This window comes from Phocoena phocoena, chromosome 19 (assembly GCF_963924675.1).
Source record: "Phocoena phocoena chromosome 19, mPhoPho1.1, whole genome shotgun sequence".
Lineage (NCBI taxonomy): Eukaryota > Metazoa > Chordata > Mammalia > Artiodactyla > Phocoenidae > Phocoena > Phocoena phocoena.
Genome location: NC_089237.1, coordinates 33,428,189 through 33,452,154, shown reverse-complemented (window position 1 = coordinate 33,452,154; position 23,966 = coordinate 33,428,189). Strand labels below are relative to the sequence as shown.

General features: G+C 35.5%; 1 protein-coding gene across 3 annotated transcripts in view; it reads left to right on the top strand.

Annotated features, from left to right (window-relative positions):
* STXBP4 (syntaxin binding protein 4) overlaps window positions 1-23,966 on the top strand; it is a 170,203-nt gene that overhangs the window by 93,289 nt on the left and 52,948 nt on the right. For all 3 annotated transcript variants that reach the window (XM_065897361.1, XM_065897360.1, XM_065897362.1), the window contains 4 exons: window positions 4,316-4,492; window positions 10,927-11,043; window positions 11,533-11,582; window positions 13,126-13,259. In XM_065897361.1, the coding sequence (XP_065753433.1) occupies window positions 4,316-4,492; window positions 10,927-11,043; window positions 11,533-11,582; window positions 13,126-13,259 (478 nt within the window). The remainder of the gene's footprint in view (window positions 1-4,315; window positions 4,493-10,926; window positions 11,044-11,532; window positions 11,583-13,125; window positions 13,260-23,966) is intronic.

The window sequence follows — 23,966 nt, the reverse complement described above, 5'->3', positions numbered from 1 at the left end:
GATTCCCTTCTAGTGCATTTGTTTGTACTGCTTAGTATTAAAAAGCATAATGCTTATGTTGATTTTTCTATTTACTATTACATCTTAGTTTCTCTTATTTCCTAACTTTCTAAAATGAATTAATCTGTACCTAATACAAAGTAAATCAGTGAACTGGCTGCCGCATTTACCCTGATGGGATTTCAGGCTCATGGTAAGGTACTGGGAAAATTCTGGCTCAGTTGTTACTGACATAGGAGGCTTTACAGTTATTAGAAGACAGCCCAGGAGGAAAAGAAAAAAATGGATTATGGGATCCTGTATTGCTAAATACGGCACACTGCTGCTATCTTCTCTTTACTGCTTCCTCTAAGAGTAGTCATTTCAATGCACTAATCTTTTAAACAGCCGTTCGGTGGGAATTGGGCTAGAACTTTGCTAAGGGGTCACATTTACCAACCTGACAATTATACATTTACTAAAGAAATAGCATGAATTTATTCAGCATCAAAACCTCTGCATCTTTTACCACCCAACTGCCTTTCACACCATATTGCCATCAGTGCACTATAATGGCTATATAAATTCCATCCAGATTCTTCTTTTAATTAACTAGTATTCTTTGAACAAAAATAAAAGTGCTGTTTTTATAGAGGAATAAAAACTGCATGAAGCGAGTGTGAAGAAGACAAATCACCAAATTAGTTATTCTTTATTGCAGCTATGGAGAATTCTCTGTCCCTCCCTTTCTCTTCAGTAGCAATATTTTTTTTCCTAGCCTGAGTGAATGGAAAATGGGCAACAGTGTAGCAGCCTCGAATGTGTTTGAGTTTATTGTAATGACCACATCCTAAAAGCTCATGCAGGGCTGGACACTGATGATATTGTCATCTACAAGTGATTTGGTTTTTTAACATTTTCTGTAGTTGGTAGCCAAGAGCTCGAACTTTGTAACTATACTGCCTGGGTTCAAATCCCAGCTCAGCCACTTACTAAGTTTGCGATTCTGAGCAAGCTCCCTAACGTTTCAGTTTCCTATCTATTAAATGAGGATAATAATAGACATACCTCTCACAGCATTAGGTGGATTATCTGAGTTGATCCATGTAAAACATCTAGAGCTCTGTCAACACATACTAAGCTGTTACCTCCTGTATGCCCAGTCTAATGTGAAGTTGATCCTGCGCTGACACTGGTGACCCTTGATCACCTGGGCTGAACTGACTGATGTGGTAGTTAGGTAAATGTCCTTTTATTTCCTTAGGTATTTCTTTCTAAAAGTACCTTTTATTACAAGACAATTACTTTTAAAAATAAGGAAGCAAAGTTATTTGAGTCAAGGGTACAATAGGCAGTTGGTTGGCCATGTCTCCATCCTGCAGCTGCTGCCAGATCTAGCTTTCTAAACCACTGTGTTCTCATATCAATTTCTGCTCAGAAGGTTTCAAGCCTTCCCCAGATCCAAGCACCTTTGCCTATCACGCCATTTCTACCAGAGCCCAGCCCTTTCCCTCCCTCTCCCCAATCTTTTTTTATCCGTTGTGCCTCTAGAGGAAGCATCTACTCCAGTCAAAGTTGATCTATTTCAAAGTTAGTCATTTCTCAAATGTACCACATTCAGATTCCTAATTTTCCCTCTTCCTTTGTTCACACTGTTCGTTTGTCTAACATGTCCTACTCTCTTCCTCCACTTATCTAAGTCATACCTTCTGTTCTAAGCTGAGCCAAAAAAGGGAAAGTGTCTTTTACCCGCTTTGTATTTTTTATCACATAACATGATTGTCTGGATGCAGTAAGTGCTAAGTAAAAGTTGTTAATGATGAAGAACTCTCCTGTTAGCTCTATTTTCAAACTACATTTATTTATTTTATTTTTATAAATTTATTTATGTGGTTTTGGCTGCATTGGGTCTTCATTGCTGTGCACGGGTTTTCTTTAGTTGAGGTGAGCAGGGGCTACTCTTCGTTGTGGTGTGTGGGCTTCTCATTGCGGTGGCTTCTCTTGTTGCAGAGCACAGGCTCTAGGCACGCGGTCTTCAGTAGTTGTGGCACATGGGCTCAGTAGTTGTGGCTTGCGGGCTCTAGAGCGCAGGCTTGTAGTTGTGGCGCATGGGCTTAGCTGTTCCGCGGCATGTGGGATTTTCCCGGACCAGAGCTCAAACCCAAGTCCCCTGCATTGGCAGGAGGATTCTTAACCACTGCACCACCAGGGAAGCCCTCCAACTACATTTAGAATCTCACCACTTCACACCATGTCCACTACTGTCACCCTGTCCAAGCTAAAGTAACTGTAGCTTGCCTATCCCATTCCTCTTCTCCCTATTACACCCTTGCCTACTCCTGTGATGAGTTGTCTGCTCTCAACACAGCAGTGAAAGTAACCCACATAAAATTTAAGTCAGATCATACCACTTCTCTGCTCAGAACTCTCCAGTCACTTCCCCTCTCACCCTGAGTAAAACTAAAGTCCTCTCAGTGGCCTCCAAAGCCTCTCGAGATCTGCAACTCCATGCCAACACCATCCCTGCCCAAACCTGTGACCACTTTGCCCTCATTTCCTACTATTCCCTTCTTCCTGTCCCCTACTACTGTCTACTTCTGCCACACTGGCTTCCTTGCTGTTCTCTGAAGATGCAAGGCACAATCCTGTCTCAGGACCTTTGCACAAATTGTTCTCTCTGCCCAGAAAGTTCCTCCTTGGAAAACTTTCATGGCTTCATCCTTCCTGCAGTTCTCTACTTATATGTCTTCTCAATGAGCTCTTCATTGATTATCCCTAATTTGCTGTCTATCTTCCCAAACTTTCAATAGATTGTAAATTCTGGGGGACAAAAGGAGGACTTTTTGTCTATTTTGTTAGGTGCTCTGTCCTCAGTACCTGAAACAGAAACTGGCACATAATAAGTACTTAATAGTTATTGAATGTATGAATGAAAAATTGACCCTTAAAAATATGTCCTAGGGCTTCCCTGGTGGCGCAGTGGTTGAGAGTCCGCCTGCCGATGCAGGGGACACGGGTTCATGCCCCGGTCCGGGAAGATCCCACATGCCGCGGAGCAGCTAGGCCCGTGAGCCACGGCCACAGAGCCTGCGCGCCCGGAGCCTGTGCTCCGCAACGGGAGAGACCACAACAGTGAGAGGCCCGCGTACCGCAAAAAAAAAAATATATATATATATGTCCTATAGTAAAAATACTTCTAACCCTCCCTTAGGCTCAAACTAAAGCAAGTATCCTATAATAGCTCCCAGAAAATTAAAATAGCCACAGTTGAATATTAGCCGTGGCAATTGTAGCAGAAAGTTCCATTGCAGAGAAAAGAGATTTCTGCATCAAGTAAAGAAAAAGAAGCGGTTTACATTATAACAAGTGCCATGTTAAATTATATTGGTGTCCTGGGGGGCTGTTATTGACCCAACACCACAGATTTTTGAGAGAGCAAGTGGTTTTGCCCACACCGTCCTCTTCCTAAGGTGGAGAATGTAGCTATTATATAGTTTTGTTTTGTTTTTGTGTTTGTTTGTCATCTAGCGGTGGAATAAAATGGTGAAAAGAACATTAATGTTGGAGTCAGGTAAACCTGGGTTTAAATTCTGGCACTAGTATGTGTCCTTGGATAGGATATGTAACCTCTCCGAGCCTCTGTTTGATTATGTATAAAATGGTTTTTAATAATGCCTTTCCCTCAGTGTTGTTCTAAATGTTAAATGGGAGAAGACGCATGAATTACCTGAGATGTAACATGTGGTTAATAAATGTATTGTGAACATTGCATCCCATAGAAATAGCTGTATATTTTGCTACTGAATTCTACCTTTTGGCTTAAATCAAAATGGAGAAGTAGCAGTTAGACTGATGTCTAGGAATAAGCTTTGGCTCCTGGCACTTGGACCACGGAGAAGCCCTCAACACTATAAATCTCTCAGCAGTATCTGATGAAGCTGCAAGAGCCTTCCTAGAACATGAGCCTACCACCTGCTTGACTTTTGTAGAAGCCTACTCTTTTTATCTTTTCAGCTAATTCTTAATCTTCTATTTTCCACTTTCAATTCTCTTTTGCTTCTCTTATTTTCAAAATTCTATGCTAGATGTGTGAAGTTGGAGATTCCATACTGAAAGTTTTCTAAGAAATCAAGAAAGGAAAAGTAAGGTCAGGCAGCTACTCTGTACAATAAAATAATGTGAATATTAATTTTCAAATTGAGATGTGAGAAACATATGTATAATTGATTCACTTTTAGAATTAGAACTTCCAGGAAGGAGGAAAATATTTTGTTTAAACCACTGAATTGTTTTTACATGTTTTTTTTTCAATGACATTATTTTTTGAAATTTTTAGGAAGCCAAAGCTGTGGTCGAAGAAACAAGAGCCCTGCGAAGTCGGCTTCATCTTGCCGAAGCTGCACAGAGACAGGCACACGGAATGGAAATGGATTATGAAGAAGTGATCCGTCTGTTAGAGGCCGAGATTACAGAGCTGAAGGCTCAGCTTGCTGATTATTCTGACCAAAATAAAGTAAGCAAAACAGTTCTCTCTTCTAGTTACCATGGTTTCCTTGCCGTTGTCATGTATCCTGTTTTCATTTTCTTTTCATCTGCACTTCTAAACTAGGTCAGTGTTTGTCTTCTATAATTCAGTGATAGGATGATGTGTCATGATGGGGGTAATGTGAAGGTTATGAGCCTCCATTTATCCAGATAGCTTTGGGATGCAAAAGTATGTGCCCAAATTTATTCAGGTCATTGGTCAACATTGTACAGCTCAGGCACTGAGTCCTGGAACTATTTAACATTTGATTGATTACATTGGTTTCCTCCTTTTTCCTAAACTTGCTAATTTGTCCTGTGGGGATGGGAGGAGGAGAGTCTAGGGATGGGGTTTGCTCTTTGATTAGAGCACTCAAGGAAGTGTGAAAGTTAAAGAATTTTTTGCCCAAGACCCAAGATAATTAATAGAAAGAAACTTGAGTTTGAATTTAGCAGACTACAATTTCAATAGTGAAATACTGAATGCTTTCCAGAAGGCAATGTGAACTTTTTTTAATGTGAATTTTGTCATTATGTGATTTTTTAAAACATACTGTACCATTGAATGGTCTTCAAAAACTGTAACAGACATTTTTATTTCACTGAAGTAAGGTAGAAAATTAAATAAATTGAAATAGATATTTTATAACTTCATAGAGTTCATTTATAACCATAGTGTTTATATCTCTCTAATACAGTCATCTTTCAAGAGAACATAAAACAAATTTGAAAAATTTGTGTGTATTTATTTAAACATAAAAGAGTTAAATACTTTAAATATACCAAGTAGAAATGAAACCAGTTTTAGAAAAGCAAAATACAGAAGAAAATCTGAAATTTTCTTCGGTTAGCTCTTAAGAATCACTAATATATTTCTCACATCTGTCCATTTAAACCAATCCCAAAAGAAGGTTGACCTTCTTGTCACCCTTTGATAATACCACAAGGCCAAGGGGAAAACATTACTTGAGACAGCAGAAATACTTAGGAATATTACATGTATTTATTATTCTTGACCCAGTGTTTACATTCTGAAATCAGAGATATGTGCTTATTTCATGTGAGTAACTTTAACATGATTCTGAAAATATTTGGGGAATTTTCAAAACACTAAAAGTACTTTTTTCTAATAATAACTTGATTTACTTTTGGAGGGATAATCAAGTCTTTAAAAATACTTCTTAAATAATATAACATTCAAGGAGTTCACATGAATTTATTCATTTTTTTAAAAGCATAAGTTATTTGCTATTCTTTCTTCCAGCTCCTAGCTGAGAAACGTTTTTGTCCTAAGTCGTGTAGTAATATAATTAATTCAGTTCTTCTCTTTTTTAGCATAATGGTGTCTCATGCCATTCCTCTTAACAAAATCCTAAACTAAACCATTAACCTGTCTCTGAAGATAATCTTTTTTTTTTTTTCCCCAAAGAGGAGATGTTATACATGAGCATCTTAACATTTTCCAAACCCAATACCAGTGGAGAAATAGAAGGAAAATTTTTTTTAATTGTTTGAGATTGCTTGAAGAGACACTGACCAAGATATTACAGGATTCAGATTCAATATTCATTTTTAAGGCATATTCTTTTTGTAACAATATTATTTTTCTTACAAGTTTTCCCTTATATTATCTCTATATTTACTTATTTCCCTTTTTTTTTTACCTTCAGCTTAAGAGATAAAACTTAACCAGTACCTTCGAAGACCCACAATATCCCTTTCCAATTGCATCCCCCTCCCTCACCCTCATAAGTAAACAAACCACTTTCCTGGATTTAGTGTTAAACATTTCTTGATAATTTTACTAGCTATGTATATATCTCTTAACAATATGTTGTTTAATTTTGCCTGTTTGTCAACTTTATGTAAATAGAAAAATACTACTTTTATTGTTCCAACTTGGTTTTTCACTCAAAATTTTGTTTTTGTGATTCATCTATTTGAACTTTATAGCTAGTTCATGTCTTTTCATTGCTTTTTTGCACTCCATTGAGTGGATATATTAAAGTATATTTGTCCATTCTGTATTTGATGGACAGTCCAATCGTTTCAGTTTTCTTCTGTTATGAACAATGTTGCTGAAAACAATTTTGCACATATATCCTGCTCCACATGTGTAACAGTTCTCTTGGGTTCATATCTTGGAGTGGAATTGCTAGGTTGAATGGTGATTGTATGATCAACTTTACTAATTACCATTAGGCAATTCCTAATTGTTTTTGAAAGTGTTTGAACCAATTTTACTCCCAACAGTAATGAATGAGAATTACCGTTTACCCCAAATCCTTGCTGATGCTTACTTTCTTTTACTTTTAATTTTTATCAAACTGTTAGGTGTGATAAGTGTATCTCATTGTGGTTTAATTTGAATTTATCTAATGATTTTGAGCTACTGATGTGCTGGGACCAGCTGGTACTAGTTTATGAGAGCTGACTGTGTGCATTTCTTCTTGACTGCATGTTCAGCACATCATGTTGTTAGCTTGAAATCAGCCATGGTGGGGTTATTTACACCCCCAAATGCAATAATCCAGGGCTTTGCCCCTTGTCCCAGATAGTCAGTTGAGCTAATATTTATGCACTTATTAGGCATTTGTGTTTCTATGTGAAATGCTTCTTCATATCTTTTAACCATTTTCCATTGGGTTATTTGTCTTTTTAATATTCACATGTAGTGATTGTTTGTATGTTCTGGTTACTAACCTATCTTATATATGTTGTAAAAATCCTCTCTGGAATTTATAGCTTACCTTTTCACCCTCTGGTGAAATGAACAGGTGTTATTTTCAAGTAATCAAACTTTTCAGTCTTTTCTCTCATGTGTCTTTCCAGAAGTCCTTCCATTCCCAAAGATATTTTTATATTTGTCTCTAAAAGTTTTAAAACTTTGATCCTTCTGTCATGGTTTTATGTCATTGTATAAGGTGGGGATTCATTTCATTCTTTCTTTTTTTATTCTAAGTGAATGACCAACTATACCAGCACTGCTCATTCAAAAGTCTCTTTTACTCTAAATCTTGATCTGATCAACCTGTCTAGTTCTTTTTCTTTAAAAGTGTGTTGCCTATATAACCCTTTGATCTTTTATATGTATTTTAGACTCAGATTATAAATTCCATCAAAAGAAATTAATACGATTGTCATTTTTACTGAAAATGCATTAAATATATAATTTGGGGGAAATTTACATATTTATGATTGTGTCTTGATTCATAAACATCATTGAGGAACAGAAAGGTTAATTGCATGTGGCCAGAGAATCTAGTCTATAGATAACTCCAAAATTCATTGATGGTTGCTTCACGGCTTGCTGTATGACCAATATTTACAAATATTCAAAGAGAGCTTGAAAAGAATTCTGCAATCATTTGATGTGTTGTTTTATATAGTCCACCAGATCAGGATCATTAATTGTGGGGTTCAATTCTTCTCTAGTCATATTAATTTCTTTGTCAGGGAATAGGTTAAAATTTCCCTTGTGATTACTTTTTAAAATTTTCTGTATATATTTGAAGTAACGTTTTTAATTGCATACAAGCTTAGAATTATGTTATCATCCTTTTACGAAAATGTTGTGACTCTTCAATCTTCTTTCCCCCTTAATGCTTATTTTTGATTGATATTAAAATAGTTATACCAGCTTTCTTTTGGTATTTACCTATGCATTTTTTCCATCCTTTTACTTTCAACTTTTCAGTGTCCTTATATTTTAATTGTGTCTATGATAAACAACTGGTAGTTGGATTTTTTTCCCCATTTTACTGATTTTTGACCTTTAATTGGAAAGGTCTTTCCATTTACATTCTTATTCGCAAATGCACTTGGCTTCATTTCTACCCTTTTATTTTGTGCATTTTATTTGTCCCATGTTTTCTAGTTGTTTGTCATTTCTTGCCTCCCTTTTTTTCTTTCTTTTTTGGATTGGGTCAGACTTCTCCTGTGTTCCCCTACTCCCATTTCATTTAGTTTACTCTGCTAGTTTAGAAGTTAGACACTTGGTTTCTAATTTTTAAAGATTATATTAGAAATGTTAACATTCTATTTTAACTTAAATTATAAAACTAATCACTGGCTTTCCACTTCTAAATATTGTAAGGACTTTAAAACATAAATCCAATCATCCCTTTCTGCTTAATTTCTATTAACTAAGTATTTTAGATCTTTCTTGATTTTTAACATCATAAATTAGATACTATTACAGTTTATTTTGTGCAGTCAACCTTCATTTAGATAGACCTCCATGTTTATCATTTTCTTTGTTCAACATTCTTCCTTTCATTTGACATCCTTGCTAGAATTACTTTCTTTTTTCCTGAAGTACATCTTTTAGAAATTCATCTTTTAGAAATAGTGAGGATCTATTGGTAATAAACTCTATTTTTGTTTGTCTGGAAACTTCTTTTTTGACTCTTGTTCTTGAAATATATTTTTGCTACATTTAGATTGTTAAATTGGCACTGAATTTCTTTCAATGTTTTTATTCTATGGTTGTGATATCAGATGTCAGTCTGTCGTTTGTTTGCTATCTGTTGTTTCTTTTTAGATGATTTTATCTTTAGTGTTCAGCAGTTTGACTATGATCAGTCATGTGTTCACTTATTTTTATTTATATTGCTTGAGATTCATGGAATGAGGTTCCTGATCTGAGGAACAGTGTCTTTCACCATTTCTGAAAAACCCTAAGCTTTTATCCTGACCTATTCCTCTTTCATTATTTCTAGTCTGTCTTATGTAATTCAGATTGGATGTATGCTAGATCTTCTTCCAGTTATTTTTTCTCTTTTCATATTTTCCATTTTTATTTTTATGCTCTATTATGAGAAGTTTCTTTACCTCTGCCTTCCAGTTCACCCATTCTCTTTTCATCTGTATCTAATTGGATAGTAAATGCATAAATTCAGTTTCTAATTATTACTGCTTTTTTTTTTAACATCTTTATTGGAGTATAATTGCTTTACATTGTTGTGTTAGTTGCTGCTGTATAACAAACTGAATCAGCTATACATATACATATATCCCCATATCCCCTCCCTCCTGTGTCTCCCTCCCACCCTCCCTGTATTTTTACTTTTCAGATCTATTTTTTGTGTCACCTGGATCTATTTTGATAGTTTCTTGTTTCTTTATTATGCTTTAAATTCTTAATTTTTAAAACATATTAAACATAACTTTATATTCTGTATCTGATCACTTCAGTAGCTGCTATCTCTATAGGTTTGATCCTATAATTTGTTTCCTTCAGCTGACTTTTCATCCAGAGTAGCTTATTTGCTGAGATCATGTTCTTTTGATACATTAAATGTAGGCATTCTTTGATGTCTGAGTTTAGCAAATAACCCCACTAGAGAAATTTTTTGTTTGCTTTTACCAGCCAGGGACCAATTTAAACTAAATTTTCAGCTTATGAATGTACAGGCCACACAGGTAATATAAATTCTGACCTGGAACCTGCATGAGTTGGGGGACTGTGGTTGGCAATTATTCGGGGGACGCTTTTTTAACCATTCACCAGAGGCAAAATCAAAAGTTTTGTTTCTCCCTAATTCACCCATTAAAGTTCTCCTGTTTGCCATTTGTGCCTGATGAAACCCCAAACTATAGGCCTCCAAGGATCAGCAAATACCCTGAGATCAAATTGTGCTACAGGGTACTCTAGCTTCAGTGGGTTCACTCAGCATTGCTATTGCTTATCTTCATGAAAGTCCTTCACTTTTCCTGGAATTCTTTTACTTCCCCGTCAGCTCAGCTTTACATTGGGTCATATTACATTAAATATTTATGTACAGGGCTTCCCTGGTGGCGCAGTGGTTGAGAGTCCGCCTGCCGATGCAGGGGATGCGGGTTCATGCCCCGGTCCGGGAAGATCCCACATGCTGTGGAGCAGCTGGGCCCGTGAGCCATGGCCGCTGAGCCTGCGCATCCGGAGCCTGTGCTCTGCAACTGGAGAGGCCACAACAGTGAGAGGCCCGCGTACCGCAAAAAAATATATATATATATTTATGTATATCTTCAGCATGTTGGATTGTGCCACACTAATAGGGGTTTCTGTCAGCCTCTGGTAACCATGTTGTCAAGAAATGCCATAAACTAATTAAAATGTATTTTAATATAAGAATATAATATAAACTAATTAAAGTGTATTATATATAACATTATATATAATAAATGTATTATTATATAACTTTTATTAAAATAAAAGTTATTTGTAGCTTATCTTAAAAAGTTTGCAGCATTCCTGTGCAGTTTAACTTTTAAAAATATGCAATTAGTTAAGTTCCCCCCAAAACCAGAAGATATATACAAGAAGAGAGAAAATAAATGATATAGTAATGTTGGATGTTAGTTAATAAAAAATGAAAATAGGAGCCACTAGTATAAAATTGAAGAAATGTATAATACGTTCCTTTTGATATCTCTGTCCAGGAAAGTGTTCAGGAGTTAAGAAAGCGAATCACAGTACTTGACTGCCAATTGCGAAAATCAGAAATGGCTCGAAAAACTTTTGAGGCATCCACTGAAAAGCTTCTTCATTTTGTAGAGGTAAATTTTCCTGTTACATCACTTTATGTCCATTTTTAAGAAATGTATAGACAACTGACATACAGGTAAATGTCATGGTGTTTGATGGCTAGTGAAACATTCTCTGGGCTCAAAACAGCAATGGTGACTTACAGTCAGATTTTAAATTGCTTAGATAATGAAAAGACCAGCTAACATACAGATTAAGAGAAATAATTGAGACAGGGTAATATGATCCCAAATATATACTATGTTTTAATGAACACTTTCTTAACTTTTGATACTATGTAAACATTAGTTGATAACTACCCTATAAAGAAATGTTTCTCTGTGTATTATAATTCTGAGTAGAATTGTATGTTAATGTAATTGATTTTTTCCCCTATATAACAGGAACACCTTTTTAATCATATGGGTGGAGGGGGTTATAAATATTATTTAAGCAAGAGAAAACATTTTAAAAAGCTATCAAAGTTACATTATCACCTTCACTCTCTTGTTTGTCTCTAGGCTCTTCAAGAAGTGTTTTGTGATAATTCTCTTCCTTTGTCAAATTTAAGGTAAGAAAATTTAAGTGCTTTCTGCAGAGTACGGCCACTGATTACATTCTTCATCTGGTACTTGTGCTAAAATACTAAAATCTCTTAAAGTCTTAAGATAGTCAAAGCAATTTTTTCCTTTTATAAAGACTACCACTAGCAATGTAGTTCTACTTCTAGCAACGTATGCTTGCAGAAACATAGGAAAACTCCACCCTTTTCTGTGAAAACAGCAGTTCAATAAATGAAGATGATTCATTGTATTTTAAGTTTCCACATAGCATTTTTGAATTTAGAAAAATATGGTAGTACATGGTAGTACATATGGTAGTACACCTTTAAACTCATTTTAATGTAATACTTTATTTCTTCAGGTGAAATCTGATGTTTTTATTGTTATCTATGCTGCTTATGATGTAAAATAATTATGTGAATACCATGATGATTATTCTCAGTATGATCTTAAAGTACTCAGCAGTCAGATTACGCTTGTATGGGTTAGACATGTCCCAAACTCCCACCACCCAAGGTTTCATTGTGACCTTGAATAATAATTCAAAAGTTTTGGTATTAAAAATGACTATTTAAAAGCCAGAGCCTGCCCTTGGTTCACAGAACAAAAGTAACTTTAAAAAGCAACATTAATATATGTAACTGAATCACTTTTCTGTACACCTGAAAGTAATACAACATTGTAAATCAACTATACATCAACTTTTAAAAAAAAAAGCAACATTAAGCAACTTTTTGCTACATCTTGGAAAGTTAAACACTAGTAAAATTTGGCTCAGTCTTTTTAATATACTATATCATCTGTAATGGATGTTGGCCTTGGTATTCTACACGGAATAAAGGCTCTGTATTTGAATTTGAGAATTGATGCTTTAGTTTCTCCTTGTGAATTAATACTATCATGCTTAGGAAGATGGATTATAAGTAATGATGGCTTTGTCATCAGTCTAAAATTGTCTCTTTTCAAGTAAATGTTTCAGCGTAATGGTAAAAGTAAAACCTTGCATTTTAATTTTATCAGAATGCATTCATTTCAGGTGACTTTCACATTTTTTAAAAGTGGTATAAATGCTCTAGGCTTTTTTAGATTTAGGGATAGCAAATGGAAGAGTTTAAGAGAGAATTTCAGGAGCAAATATACATATTGAATTTATATTTAATATTACTAGAAGTACTAGTAAATGTCTCTTGAATAAATTTATGTTTAAGTGCTTAATTTAAGTGTTTACAAAACTAAATAAAAGGCCAAATCATGTTAGCATGACACAAGCACTCACAAAATAAGCCAAACAAATGATTTAGGAGGAAGCTATCCTTCTATCCATTCCTCCTTATGTATAAGGTAAACCTAATTTTTTAAATATGTTATATAATAAAGAATTGAAAACAGAAATATTATTTTGTGGGAATTATTTCGATTATGGCTATAAGAATACAATGTTCCCAATCAAAAATTTTTGTACAATTTCATAACTAAGAAGAATTCAGACTTAGCAAAGATAGATATTATTCATTGTATAATAAGTTTAGCTTTATTTTATTGCTTCCATAGTGAAAGAAGAGCTATGTTAGCTTCCCAGACGTCCCTCACACCACTGGGAAGGAGTGGACGTAACATCCCAGCAACACTGGCACTTGAATCTAAGGAACTTGTTAAATCTGTCCGAGCCATACTTGATATGGATTGTAAGTTTTCTGCATTTTTTTCATGCTTTTAAAAATAACTTATTTAGCAAAACAAAAGGAGAAAATTTCAAGTTTGATAGTTTAATCTTGTTAAATGCATTGGTTTGCCTACAGTAAAATTGATAGCTTATAGATAAAAATCTTAATGCAACCAATTGTAGGGGGAGAATACTTGCTTTATTTAAAGTGCTCAAAATGGCTTCCAACAGAAGATAGCTGATTAAGACTTTTTTTTTTTTTTTACCTCTACTTCCATCTAAAGTCTCTTTGAAATGGAAAAATAAATATAAAAATAAATCCACAATAGCACTGGAAACCTAGAAGGTTGGACTCAACATTGAGGAAATTTTTAATAATATACAACAGATGGAATAAGATTGAAGATACAGCCCAGCTGTGCAAGAGACCCCAGAACACAATAAAGGTGAAAGACAGTGAGTTAAGTAGAACCATGAAAAACCCTCAAGATCACAAGCAGGGAAAACTAGGAACAAACCCTGGGGCAGTCAGCAGGGTAACTAATTAAAGGGCTGTAGAGCAGCTGAACCAGTTCCCTACTCTTCAGAGCTGAGAGAATACCTCTTTCAAGGGACTGCATGATCTGTCGCTGGACACTCCCAGAGTCAGCCGTGTTCTCAGTAACCTCCTTACGTATTTGTCTATGTAAGACTCCTGTCTCAATTTAGATATTCCTGTCTGAAATTAGCAATATTTTAACTTTTAAAAGTAGAATGTCAGTAATAGCTGCTTTTTGTCTTTACATTCTGATGCTAATTAGAAGTTATTTAGACAGCCGTGTTCTCAGTAACCACTGGACACCCCCAGAGTCAGCCGTGTTCTCAGTAACCTCCGTGTTCTCAGTAACCACCACAGGCCACATTGCTCCTATTTTTTAGGAGGGATGAAAATAGCCACTACTAATGTATTATGTGTAAGATCAGAATTTTATATATCAGACATTTTTAAGCTAGGATGGGAACAGTGGAGGGAAACACCTGCACAGACATAGCCCAGTGGACATTGCAATCATTAATTTTAATTACCTTGCTAGCATTAACCTTTATATTTGTCAAACATGATTATTCAAAGAAAATTTTTGAAGTTCAGCAGAACTTCTTTGGAAGAAAAGTGGAAAATTACATCTTCACTTTTTATCTGTCATAAGATTATACCCACTCCGCTGCTTAAAACTAGCAAATTGTTTCTAAGTTGTCTTCCTATTTAGAAATACAATTGCTAATGTTTGCATATTTCCCAGCACTTTTGTAATTATATGTGACATATCTTTTTCAGTGTGATAATTCAGATAAGCTCAGCTCATTTTTCTTTCTCTTTAAGCAGTAGCTTTTTCCATCTGTAATGAAAAGGAGAAAATTGCGATCATCTGGTAGATAATTCAGCCACAGCCTCCACCTCATTTCCTTTGCCATGGCTATCCGATTATTTCAAGTTTCAATTTGAAATTTTCATTTGGGTAATTGCCTCCACTTTCTTGTTAATTTAAGTATACTCCAGGATGTTATACTATGGAATTTCCTCAGAAATGAAATTAAGATTTCTTAGGTCTTATAGGTTAAAACCAGTCACTAAGGAATATCTAGAGGACAATTCTGAACCATTTTTGGATCATGGACTCCATGGAAATCTGGTGAAAGTCCTCTTCCCAGAAATATGCAATTAAGCACATTTTTTTCATGCATTTTCAGAGTGTTTATGAACCCCAACTTAAGAACCCCTGATATAAAATTACAGGGAACACGAATGCTTTCTACAGCATTACAAACATGGCCATCCATCTCTCACAAGAATACCTCTAGCAGTGGAGAAGTATACGAATCACATAGGCAGCCAAGAGTCAAGCAGCACTTTGAATCCACGTAAACAATGTGCCTCAGAATCTCTGATGTTCCCTAGAGGTCCCCCAGAGAGCACCTCAATTGGTCATCCAACTTCATTAGGCAAATTACTTAACCTCTGGGCCTGTTTCCTCATATAAAAGGTAGAGATTATAATATCTGAAGTGGCAGGATTGGAGGATTAAATGAGATACATGTAAAGTACCTTAAAGTATAATATGTTCTATGAATGGCTGTTACTGCTGCTGGTACCACATTACTATCTATAGTAATTAATTTAAAGAATACTTTTTCTCTATGGTAAGTATTATATAATTATTTTCTAAAGCTTTGGTTAACTTCGATACATTTGAAAATGTGATAGATGAGACCTTTTCTTAATATATAACATTTATTGCTATTATTGATTTTGAGTTAGAACGTAATCATCACAGGAAACTGCGGTTAAATGTCTGAATCAGCAGCTTATCTTTCAGTTGTTTATTGCTAACTATAAGGAAACTTAGATCTGCTCTGTTACATTACCTTCAGTGAAACAGTATGTAGACATAATAGGCATTTTCAATCAGTACTGGAACCCCTGGAGGCCCTTATATTGATCTCCATCAATATTTACATGGTCAGTATTGCAATGCTTTAGTGTCATCTTTATTTGAAATAACTACATGTTTAAAGTGTAATCTTCATTTGATTGACATCTAGATTAACAAAATTCTGTAATGAAAGCAGGAAGAAGCAGTTCTATTTTTTAAAAATGCATATTAAAACAATATCTGAAAAAAAATAAAACAAACAATATCTGGCTGGATATCCAATAGGAAGTTTTTTATAAAAAGAGAACTCATTGACTCCCTGGTAAATCAGCAGAGTAAACACAGGCTTCTACCTTCCTTCCCTTGGAAATGATCAATGGAATATAAAAATAGGGGGGAAGTCAGGGTCCACACAGTTTCTGTGTCAAGCAGAAGGCCATCTGGGGCTTGGTCCTTTAGGCAGCCTAGACACACTTTAGACCTGACACACACTGGGGCATACAAGAAATGTATGTAAAGAAATAAATGTAAAGGGAAACTGGCACAGCAGCTTCTGTACCACAGGCCACATTGCTCTGCACAGCCGCCTCTGGTCCTGGCTCACGACTCACTCCCCTCAGACTGATGCATTGTCCTTATACTTGCAATGCAATGCACATGGGCCAGCCTCCAGCCTGAGCTTTAGATCATACCCTCATCAACAACTTGGTTGAGTGTCAGGGCAGCCAGGGATCCACATATTCTTGCAAGGGTCAAAAACCAATTCTGAGTAGAGAGCTCTCTACATTCAAGGCTTGTATAAAGAGAAACATATAACACACACACACACAGTTCATTCAAGCTCTTATAAACAAATAGGTATATATGTATACATAGAAATATATGATTATGAAAAAGTCCACTTTCAAGAAAATAGGAGATAGCTGTCAAGATTCAGAATAGACTTCAGGATCAAGATGGTAGGGTGATCTCATGCCATTCTGTTCCTACACTTAGAAATGACGTTTAAAATTGTGTGTGTGTTCAAAAGATAAAAACCGAGAAAGGAACGCCTCCCTGCACCAAAAACAGAGGGTAAAACTATAATAATAACTGGGGTCTTCAGCTTCTGAGATACACGAGATCGACATGAGCAGCTGGAGCAAAAGTTCAAACACCCACGAGGGCCCAAATGATGCCAGAGCGAAGGAAGCAAGGAGCAGGAACCTTCCAGCATAAAATACACTTTCTTTTCTCAACTTACTCACGTAGAAGGCATTAAGCAAAAATAAAAATCCCTTCAGTTTAGGAGCCATCTGGGCCTGCCACCAATTAAATTTGAAAATAAGTGTTCTCATCACTACAGGTGGGAATATAACTTGACACAACATTCTTGGGAGTCAGTTTTGCAGTATATATCAAGAGCTTTTAAAATGTCTATTTGAAAAGTGTTTTTGACAGTTAAAAGAAAATTTTAATGGTCAAATATTTTAACCTAATAATCCCACCTGTTAGTATTTTTGCAAAGAAAATAATCAGTGATGTGCTTAAAAATGTATATACAAGTATTTTCATTGTGGCTTCATTTTATAAGTATAAGTATTTATAAGTATAAGTATGAAGTATACTTCATTTTATAAGTATTTTCATTTCTTATAAAAGCAGAAGTATGGATGTTCAACTGTTACATATTGGTTGAATAATTATATAGTTTTACTCAACCCATTGAAAATAAAGATGAACTTTTCCCCTATCAAGCAACAACCATACGATTACACATATTTGTCTATGTAAGACTCCTGTCTCAATTTAGATATTCCTGTCTGAAATTAGCAATATTTTAACTTTTAAAATTAGAATGTCAGTAATAGCTGCTTTTTGTCTTTACATTCTGATGCTAATTAGAAGTTATTTAGACAGATGGAAAAAGGCTCTTTGAGAAAAAGGGGAAATGCAGTACTGCAATATTTAAAGGCCTTCACAATTTTTCTTTTGGATCCAAAGCTCACACTTGATATAGCATCTTCTCATTGTACTTATTCGAGGTCTCAGACTCTCATCTTTGCCTTCCTTATTTCCTTCAAAGCATATTTTTATTAACCAACATGAATTTATCATGTATATATATATATATATATATATATATATACCATGTGTGTATATATATATATACCATGTGTATACGTGTGTATAGCCGTGTGTGTATATATATATATATATATATATATATATATATATATCTTTGGAAGTCAGCTATACTATTTAGAATGGGCATTATGGTATTTACTTCCCATAAAGTAATCATATTATTTATATATCTTTCTTCTCCTAGAATTGGGGGAAATGTTTCACGCATAGGGAATAGGTTATGTGATCTGATGCCGTTTGAGAGACAGTTTCACCTGTTTTTTTAGACAGACCTATTCTCTAGTGACTTGGTTATTCAGAGCCAGATAATAACCACTGTAAATATTTGTGGTGCCTTACCATTCAAGGAAAATGGCAAACTCACATATTCTCTTATATTGTTGCAAATTGAAAGTAGGTTACTGCTATAATGTTCCATTAAGAAAATATATCAAATTTAATCTTGGGTCGTTTCTGGAAAATAAACTATACTTGAGTTATTCAATTTTGTTTTAAGTGGGCAAATTATTATTAGCCTCAAGAAAAATAAGTAATTTCTTTCCTGGCACAATTTTATTTCCAAAAAAAAAAAACAGTGAGGGAAAAATATATCACTTAAGAAAGGGTAATCATTTAGGTAATCATTTAGATTCACTTAGTTTCATTACTTCGTTCTTTCATGAATTATTTATTATCTACAATGCGCCAGACCCTGACGTAGACCCTTTGATAACAGCATAAACAAAATCCTTGCTATCAAGCTGCTTAAGTAAATTGTAAGGGCAGAGATGGACAAACAAGTTAGCAAATAAGTACATGACAATTCCAGACAGTGATGACTGTGAGGCATATAATAAGCCAGATGATGTGTAAGGGAATGTGAGTAAGTGGGGATGCTGCTCCTCCTTTTTTGAAGAGGTGACATTTGAACCAAGATCCAGCCAGGAGGAAACCTATATGGAAAGAGTTTTTTAGGCCAACTCTAAAAGCCTTGAGATAGGAGCGATCTTGACATATTTGAGGGACAGAAAAAAAGCCTGGGTATCTGATACATATGAGCAAGCAGGAGAGTAGCAGGAGGTAAGGGTGGAGATTTAGAAAGCAGCCAGATCATATAGGGCTTTGAACACCACAGGAAGGAGTTTGGATTGTATTTTGAGTATTATAGAAGCCATTAATGGTTTTAAGCAGAAGGAATAACGTGATCGATCTGGTCTACATTTTAAAAGATCATTCAGGCAGTTTTTTGAAACTGGACTGTAGGAGTAGCGAAGAGTGAAGAAAGCAGGAAGACTAGTTGGCTATTACATGATTTACATAGGAGATGGTAGTAGCATGGGCTAGGTTTGGAGTAGCAAGGAACAAATGTTCATTTTTAAAAAGAGAAGTTGGTCAGCATGTATAATTTTTTGGAACACTTGAAATTCAGTATTAATGTTTAAACTTGATATTCATTGCATATCGGGTCAATGAGTAACCAAAAGTCCACAAGCACAAAGCAATTGCCTGACATCATCTTGGATCTCAGACTACCTCATATTTCCCTACTGCCCCTTCTGCACATTAATTAAGTGTCGGGTATTTGCCTTTTTCATTAAACAAGTTACTGAGAATTGAAGTGTTGAAATGATTTAATAATACCAAATCTGTAGTAACCATCTGCTATTCTCTATTGGTACATAGGAAGCAAACATAATACAGTTTGTCAGTCATAAAAATCAGGAAGCCACCATGTTTCCAGTATTTAGTATACACAAACAGATATCCAGGGTGAGTCAATCCCAGAGCTACCACATCATATGTGTTTTCATAGAAGATCATTTACAGGACAGTATTTCAGATATATACTTTAATCACATATACTGCCAGCAGCCGTAAGGTATGAAGGCATGGCTAGACAAGCAAGACCTTATTTCTCACACAAAGCAGGAATATAGTCGTCAAGGGGATTGCAGAATGCACAATATCTAGGATTTAATTAAGTAAAAGGCTGTATACCTTAGTACTAACATGGTGAACAGACTATAACATGAAATGATTTCCAACACAAAAGCAGAAAAAATACAAGGAATGCTTCAGAAATTACAGAGGCATAGATGGTAAAGTGTAGTGAATTTGCTCTCTTCCAAAAAATGAAACTAATTCCTTGCACAGTTAGAACTCACTATAATAACAGGATGTCTAAAGTATAGTTCATGTTTCTATCCTATAACTGGACAAGCAAAATGTAAATGGTGACAGAAAGAAATATTTTCCCTCAAGGCCTGAAAATGTCCTCATTCAAACTGAATGTGTTCTTTTAGGTTAATGGAATAGGTGTTCTCCAGAGTTCATATGAGGACAAAGTATTAACTCATCTCAAGAAAGACAGCAGCAGTAGCACTTGTGTACAGCTACAGCTTTAATGATTATTTAATATGATAAAATAGTTCAATTTAGATCCAGAAGTTCCTGCTTCAACAACAGAATATTAATATTACTATTACAAATAATATATTTTAAAATAATAATACCAAATATATAGAAGATTTTTTAAATTTTATGAGTTTTACAGTTTAAAAGTACCATTTTACATCAATATGTTCTCACACAACCCTGTGAGATAGGCATTATTATGTCTAATTTAAAAGATTTGAAAAGATTAAGGCTCAGAGAACTTAATTTACTTAAGTCACATTTTTGGAAAGGACAATGCCAGGACACTAACCTAGGCCTTCTACTATTAAGTCCTATAAGTCTCACAGGGGTATAGTTAAGTCATTATATCGCAATTAATTGGCAGATTTTTTTTTTTCCTTGGGAGCATCTAAAATGGCAGGATGCCTTATATTCATTGTTATCTTAGATATGATAAAATATGATAACCTCTCGGAGTCTTGGTTTCCTGTCTCTAAACTGGGGATACAATCTTCATAAGATTGTTTCAAGGATTAAATGAACTAGTATAAAAGCACTTTGTAAAATATAAAGTGCTATGTAAAGATAAGATTATGTTTTAGGGCTTCCCTGGTGGCGCAGTGGTTGAGAGTCCGCCTGCCGATGCAGGGGACACGGGTTCGTGCCCCGGTCCGGGAAGATCCCACGTACCGCAGAGCGGCTGGGCCTTGAGCCATGGCCGCTGAGCCTGCGTGTCCGGAGCCTGTGCTCCACAACGGGAGAGGCTACAGCGGTGAGAGGCCCGCGTACTGCAAAAAAAAAAAAAAAAAAAAAAGATATGTTTTAGAGTTCATTTTTTATTTTAATTAGAATCATTGACTAATTTTCATGTCTTACAAATATTCAGAATAAAGCAACAGATTACATTGGTTCAGGAAGCTTTAATAAATTTCAATCAGGTATAGATGGATACCTGACTCAGTGATATAGTTGTTTTCTCAGGATGTCAGATTGGGAGGGTATCTTTTTTTTTTTTTTTTTTTAAACCTCTGTATTGTTTGATTGTTTTTTTCTTTGTTATTTTTAGAGTGAGCATTTGTTACTTCTAAAATTTAAAGCATCCTTAAGTAAAATAAATTTTTAAACACCATGGAAACCTCACAGTAAAAAATAAAAGCTCTCTGGGCTTCCCTGGTGGTGTAGTGGTTAAGAATCCACCTGCCAATGCAGGGGATGCAGGTTCAAGCCCTGGTCTGGGAAGATCCCACATGCCGCAGAACAACTAGGTCCGTGTGCCACAACTGCTGAGGCTTCACTCTACAGCTCGCACACCTAGATGCGGTGCTCCCAAACAGGGGAGGCCACCACAGTGAGAGGCCCATGCACCGCAGCAAAGAGTAGCCCCCACTCGCCTCAACTAGAGAAAAGCCCAAGTGCAGCAACAAAGACCCAGTGCAGCGAAAAATAAAATAAATTAATTAAAGTAAATAAAAGCTCTTTGGAATCATTTACAAAACATTGTATAAAGAGAGAATAATAAATGTACCTAAACAAAAACTTTAAAATCTTTAATAATATTTTTCACAAATTTATGACCTTCTGAACCCATCCAACCAAGATTACCAATTACATTAAAATGATTAGATCTTGGGACTATAAATACTATTGATGTTTCTCATTTCTTTTATAATAACCCCCAAATGCTAATGAAAGTTAAAGTCAAAGTAGATACAGCATTGGGATTGAGAAAACGTAATTCCTGGATAAGATTTTTTAAACCTTAGGTAACTTCCTCAACTTCACTTTTGCTCCATTTACAAAATAAAAAGAATGAGCATCACAGCTTATTACATTACAGGATGAAATGAAGTAACATTTGTGAAATTGTCTTTAGTTTTTACATAAAAAGTAGTTGTTTGCACCCTAAATGAATATCTTTGTCAAAAAGATAGATTCACTTTTACTATTATAGAGGCAGAATAGCATAGTGAAAAGACCATATGCTGGATTCAAATTCCAGCTCTAACACCTAATAGATTTGTGCAAAAACCCCAAAAGAGGTTCATGTAAGCTCTCTTGAGTCTCATTTACCTCACCTATAAAAATGGAGAGGGCTTCCCTGGTGGCGCAGTGGTTGAGAGTCCGCCTGCCAATGCAGGGGACACGGGTTAGTGCCCCCGTCTGGGAAGATCCCACATGCCGCAGAGCGGCTGGGCCCGTGAGCCATGGCCGCTGAGCCTGCGCGTCCGGAGCCTGTGCTCCGCAACGGGAGAGGCCACGGCGGTGAGAGGCCCGCGTACCGCAAAAAAAAAAATGGAGATATCACCAACTCATAGGGTTGTTATGAGGATTAAAGATAATGTTACTGAAGTAACTAGCTGATTAAAGTTAATGTTTATACAGCGGTTCATATCATCATTATAATATATCATTATTTTATCTCATTATAGTCATTATAATCTTCATCATTCATTGTCATTATGTAAAAGGATTTTGTCCTCACAACCTAGTCTGATATGATAACTATTCTTTTCCTCCCTCTTTTTTTTGGAAAGCTGGAAACCTTGGAAGGTGATGAAAGATTTCTATTAATGTAGATTTATATAATTTATCATTATTAAATCACTGAGCACACGTAAAAATGATGTGCTAAAATCCCTGAAAACAATTCCAAAGTATCATTTTACTCTTTAATATAGCAGTAAAAATTTGAATAGGCAACCCAGCTTCAACTCAATTTTTTTTCATAGATATAAAGTTTGAAATAATAAAGAATATTTGTGTCTAACTGGCAGCCTCGAGGACTCTCATATTTCATACTTTGTCCGTGGAGAGGGAGGCCTTGCCGACCTTCTATAGATGATAGAAATACTGAAAGTGCCCATGGATGGGTATAACTAGGCATCAGTTCTCTGCACAACTTTGACAGGCATTTCACCCATATGAGTAAGCCATATAGATATCTGGTGCAAGACTGTTCCAGACAACAGGTGCAAAGGCCTGAGGCAGGAAGATACCTTGTATGTTTGAGAAAAACAAAGAGAGCAGTCTGGACACAGAGGTCCAACTCATTGTATCATTCAGTCCTCAACTCATTGTTTCTCAGCAAGGCCTTTCCTAACGACCTATTTAATTTGGGCCTTCTCTCTCCCTCCAAATACTCTATTTCACTCCCTATTTTATTCTCTCCTTACGACTGTACACTATCTATTTTTTGTTTATTTTCTTGTTAATTTTCTGTCTCTTCTATTAAAATATGAGCTTCCTGAGAACTGGGATCTTGACTGTCTTGTTCAGCACAATTTAGGCAATGCCTAAAGCAGTACCTGGCACACAGTAGGTTCATGAAATATTAATATTTCAACATTGTGATTAATATCTATTTAATATATATATTTAATGTATATGTTTAGCATATATGTTTTAATATCATTTTCTTAAGTGTGAACTTAAACTAATGAGGTGCCATTTTTATTCACCAGAGGGCCATCTATTAACAATGACCCTCAGTCTGTAGTGTTAGTGAGCACATGAGGAAACCAGCATACTCACACAATGTTGATAGATGCTAGTCAGTTCAGCTCTTTTGGTGAACGGTCTGTCTGTGTCTCTAGGAATCTAAAAATGTACATTTTCTTTGACCCTTCAGTTTCACTTCTAGGAACCTATTATGGAAATAAATGCCCACTCATATGCATGAATCTAATATACAGAAATATCCACTTGTATGTGCAAACAGATATCAAATAGTCAGTTCCTTCCACAAATATTCATTGCATACTTGTGTATCAGGCACTGAGAAGAGAGGCTGGCTCTGCTAACGCTGAGAATGTCCC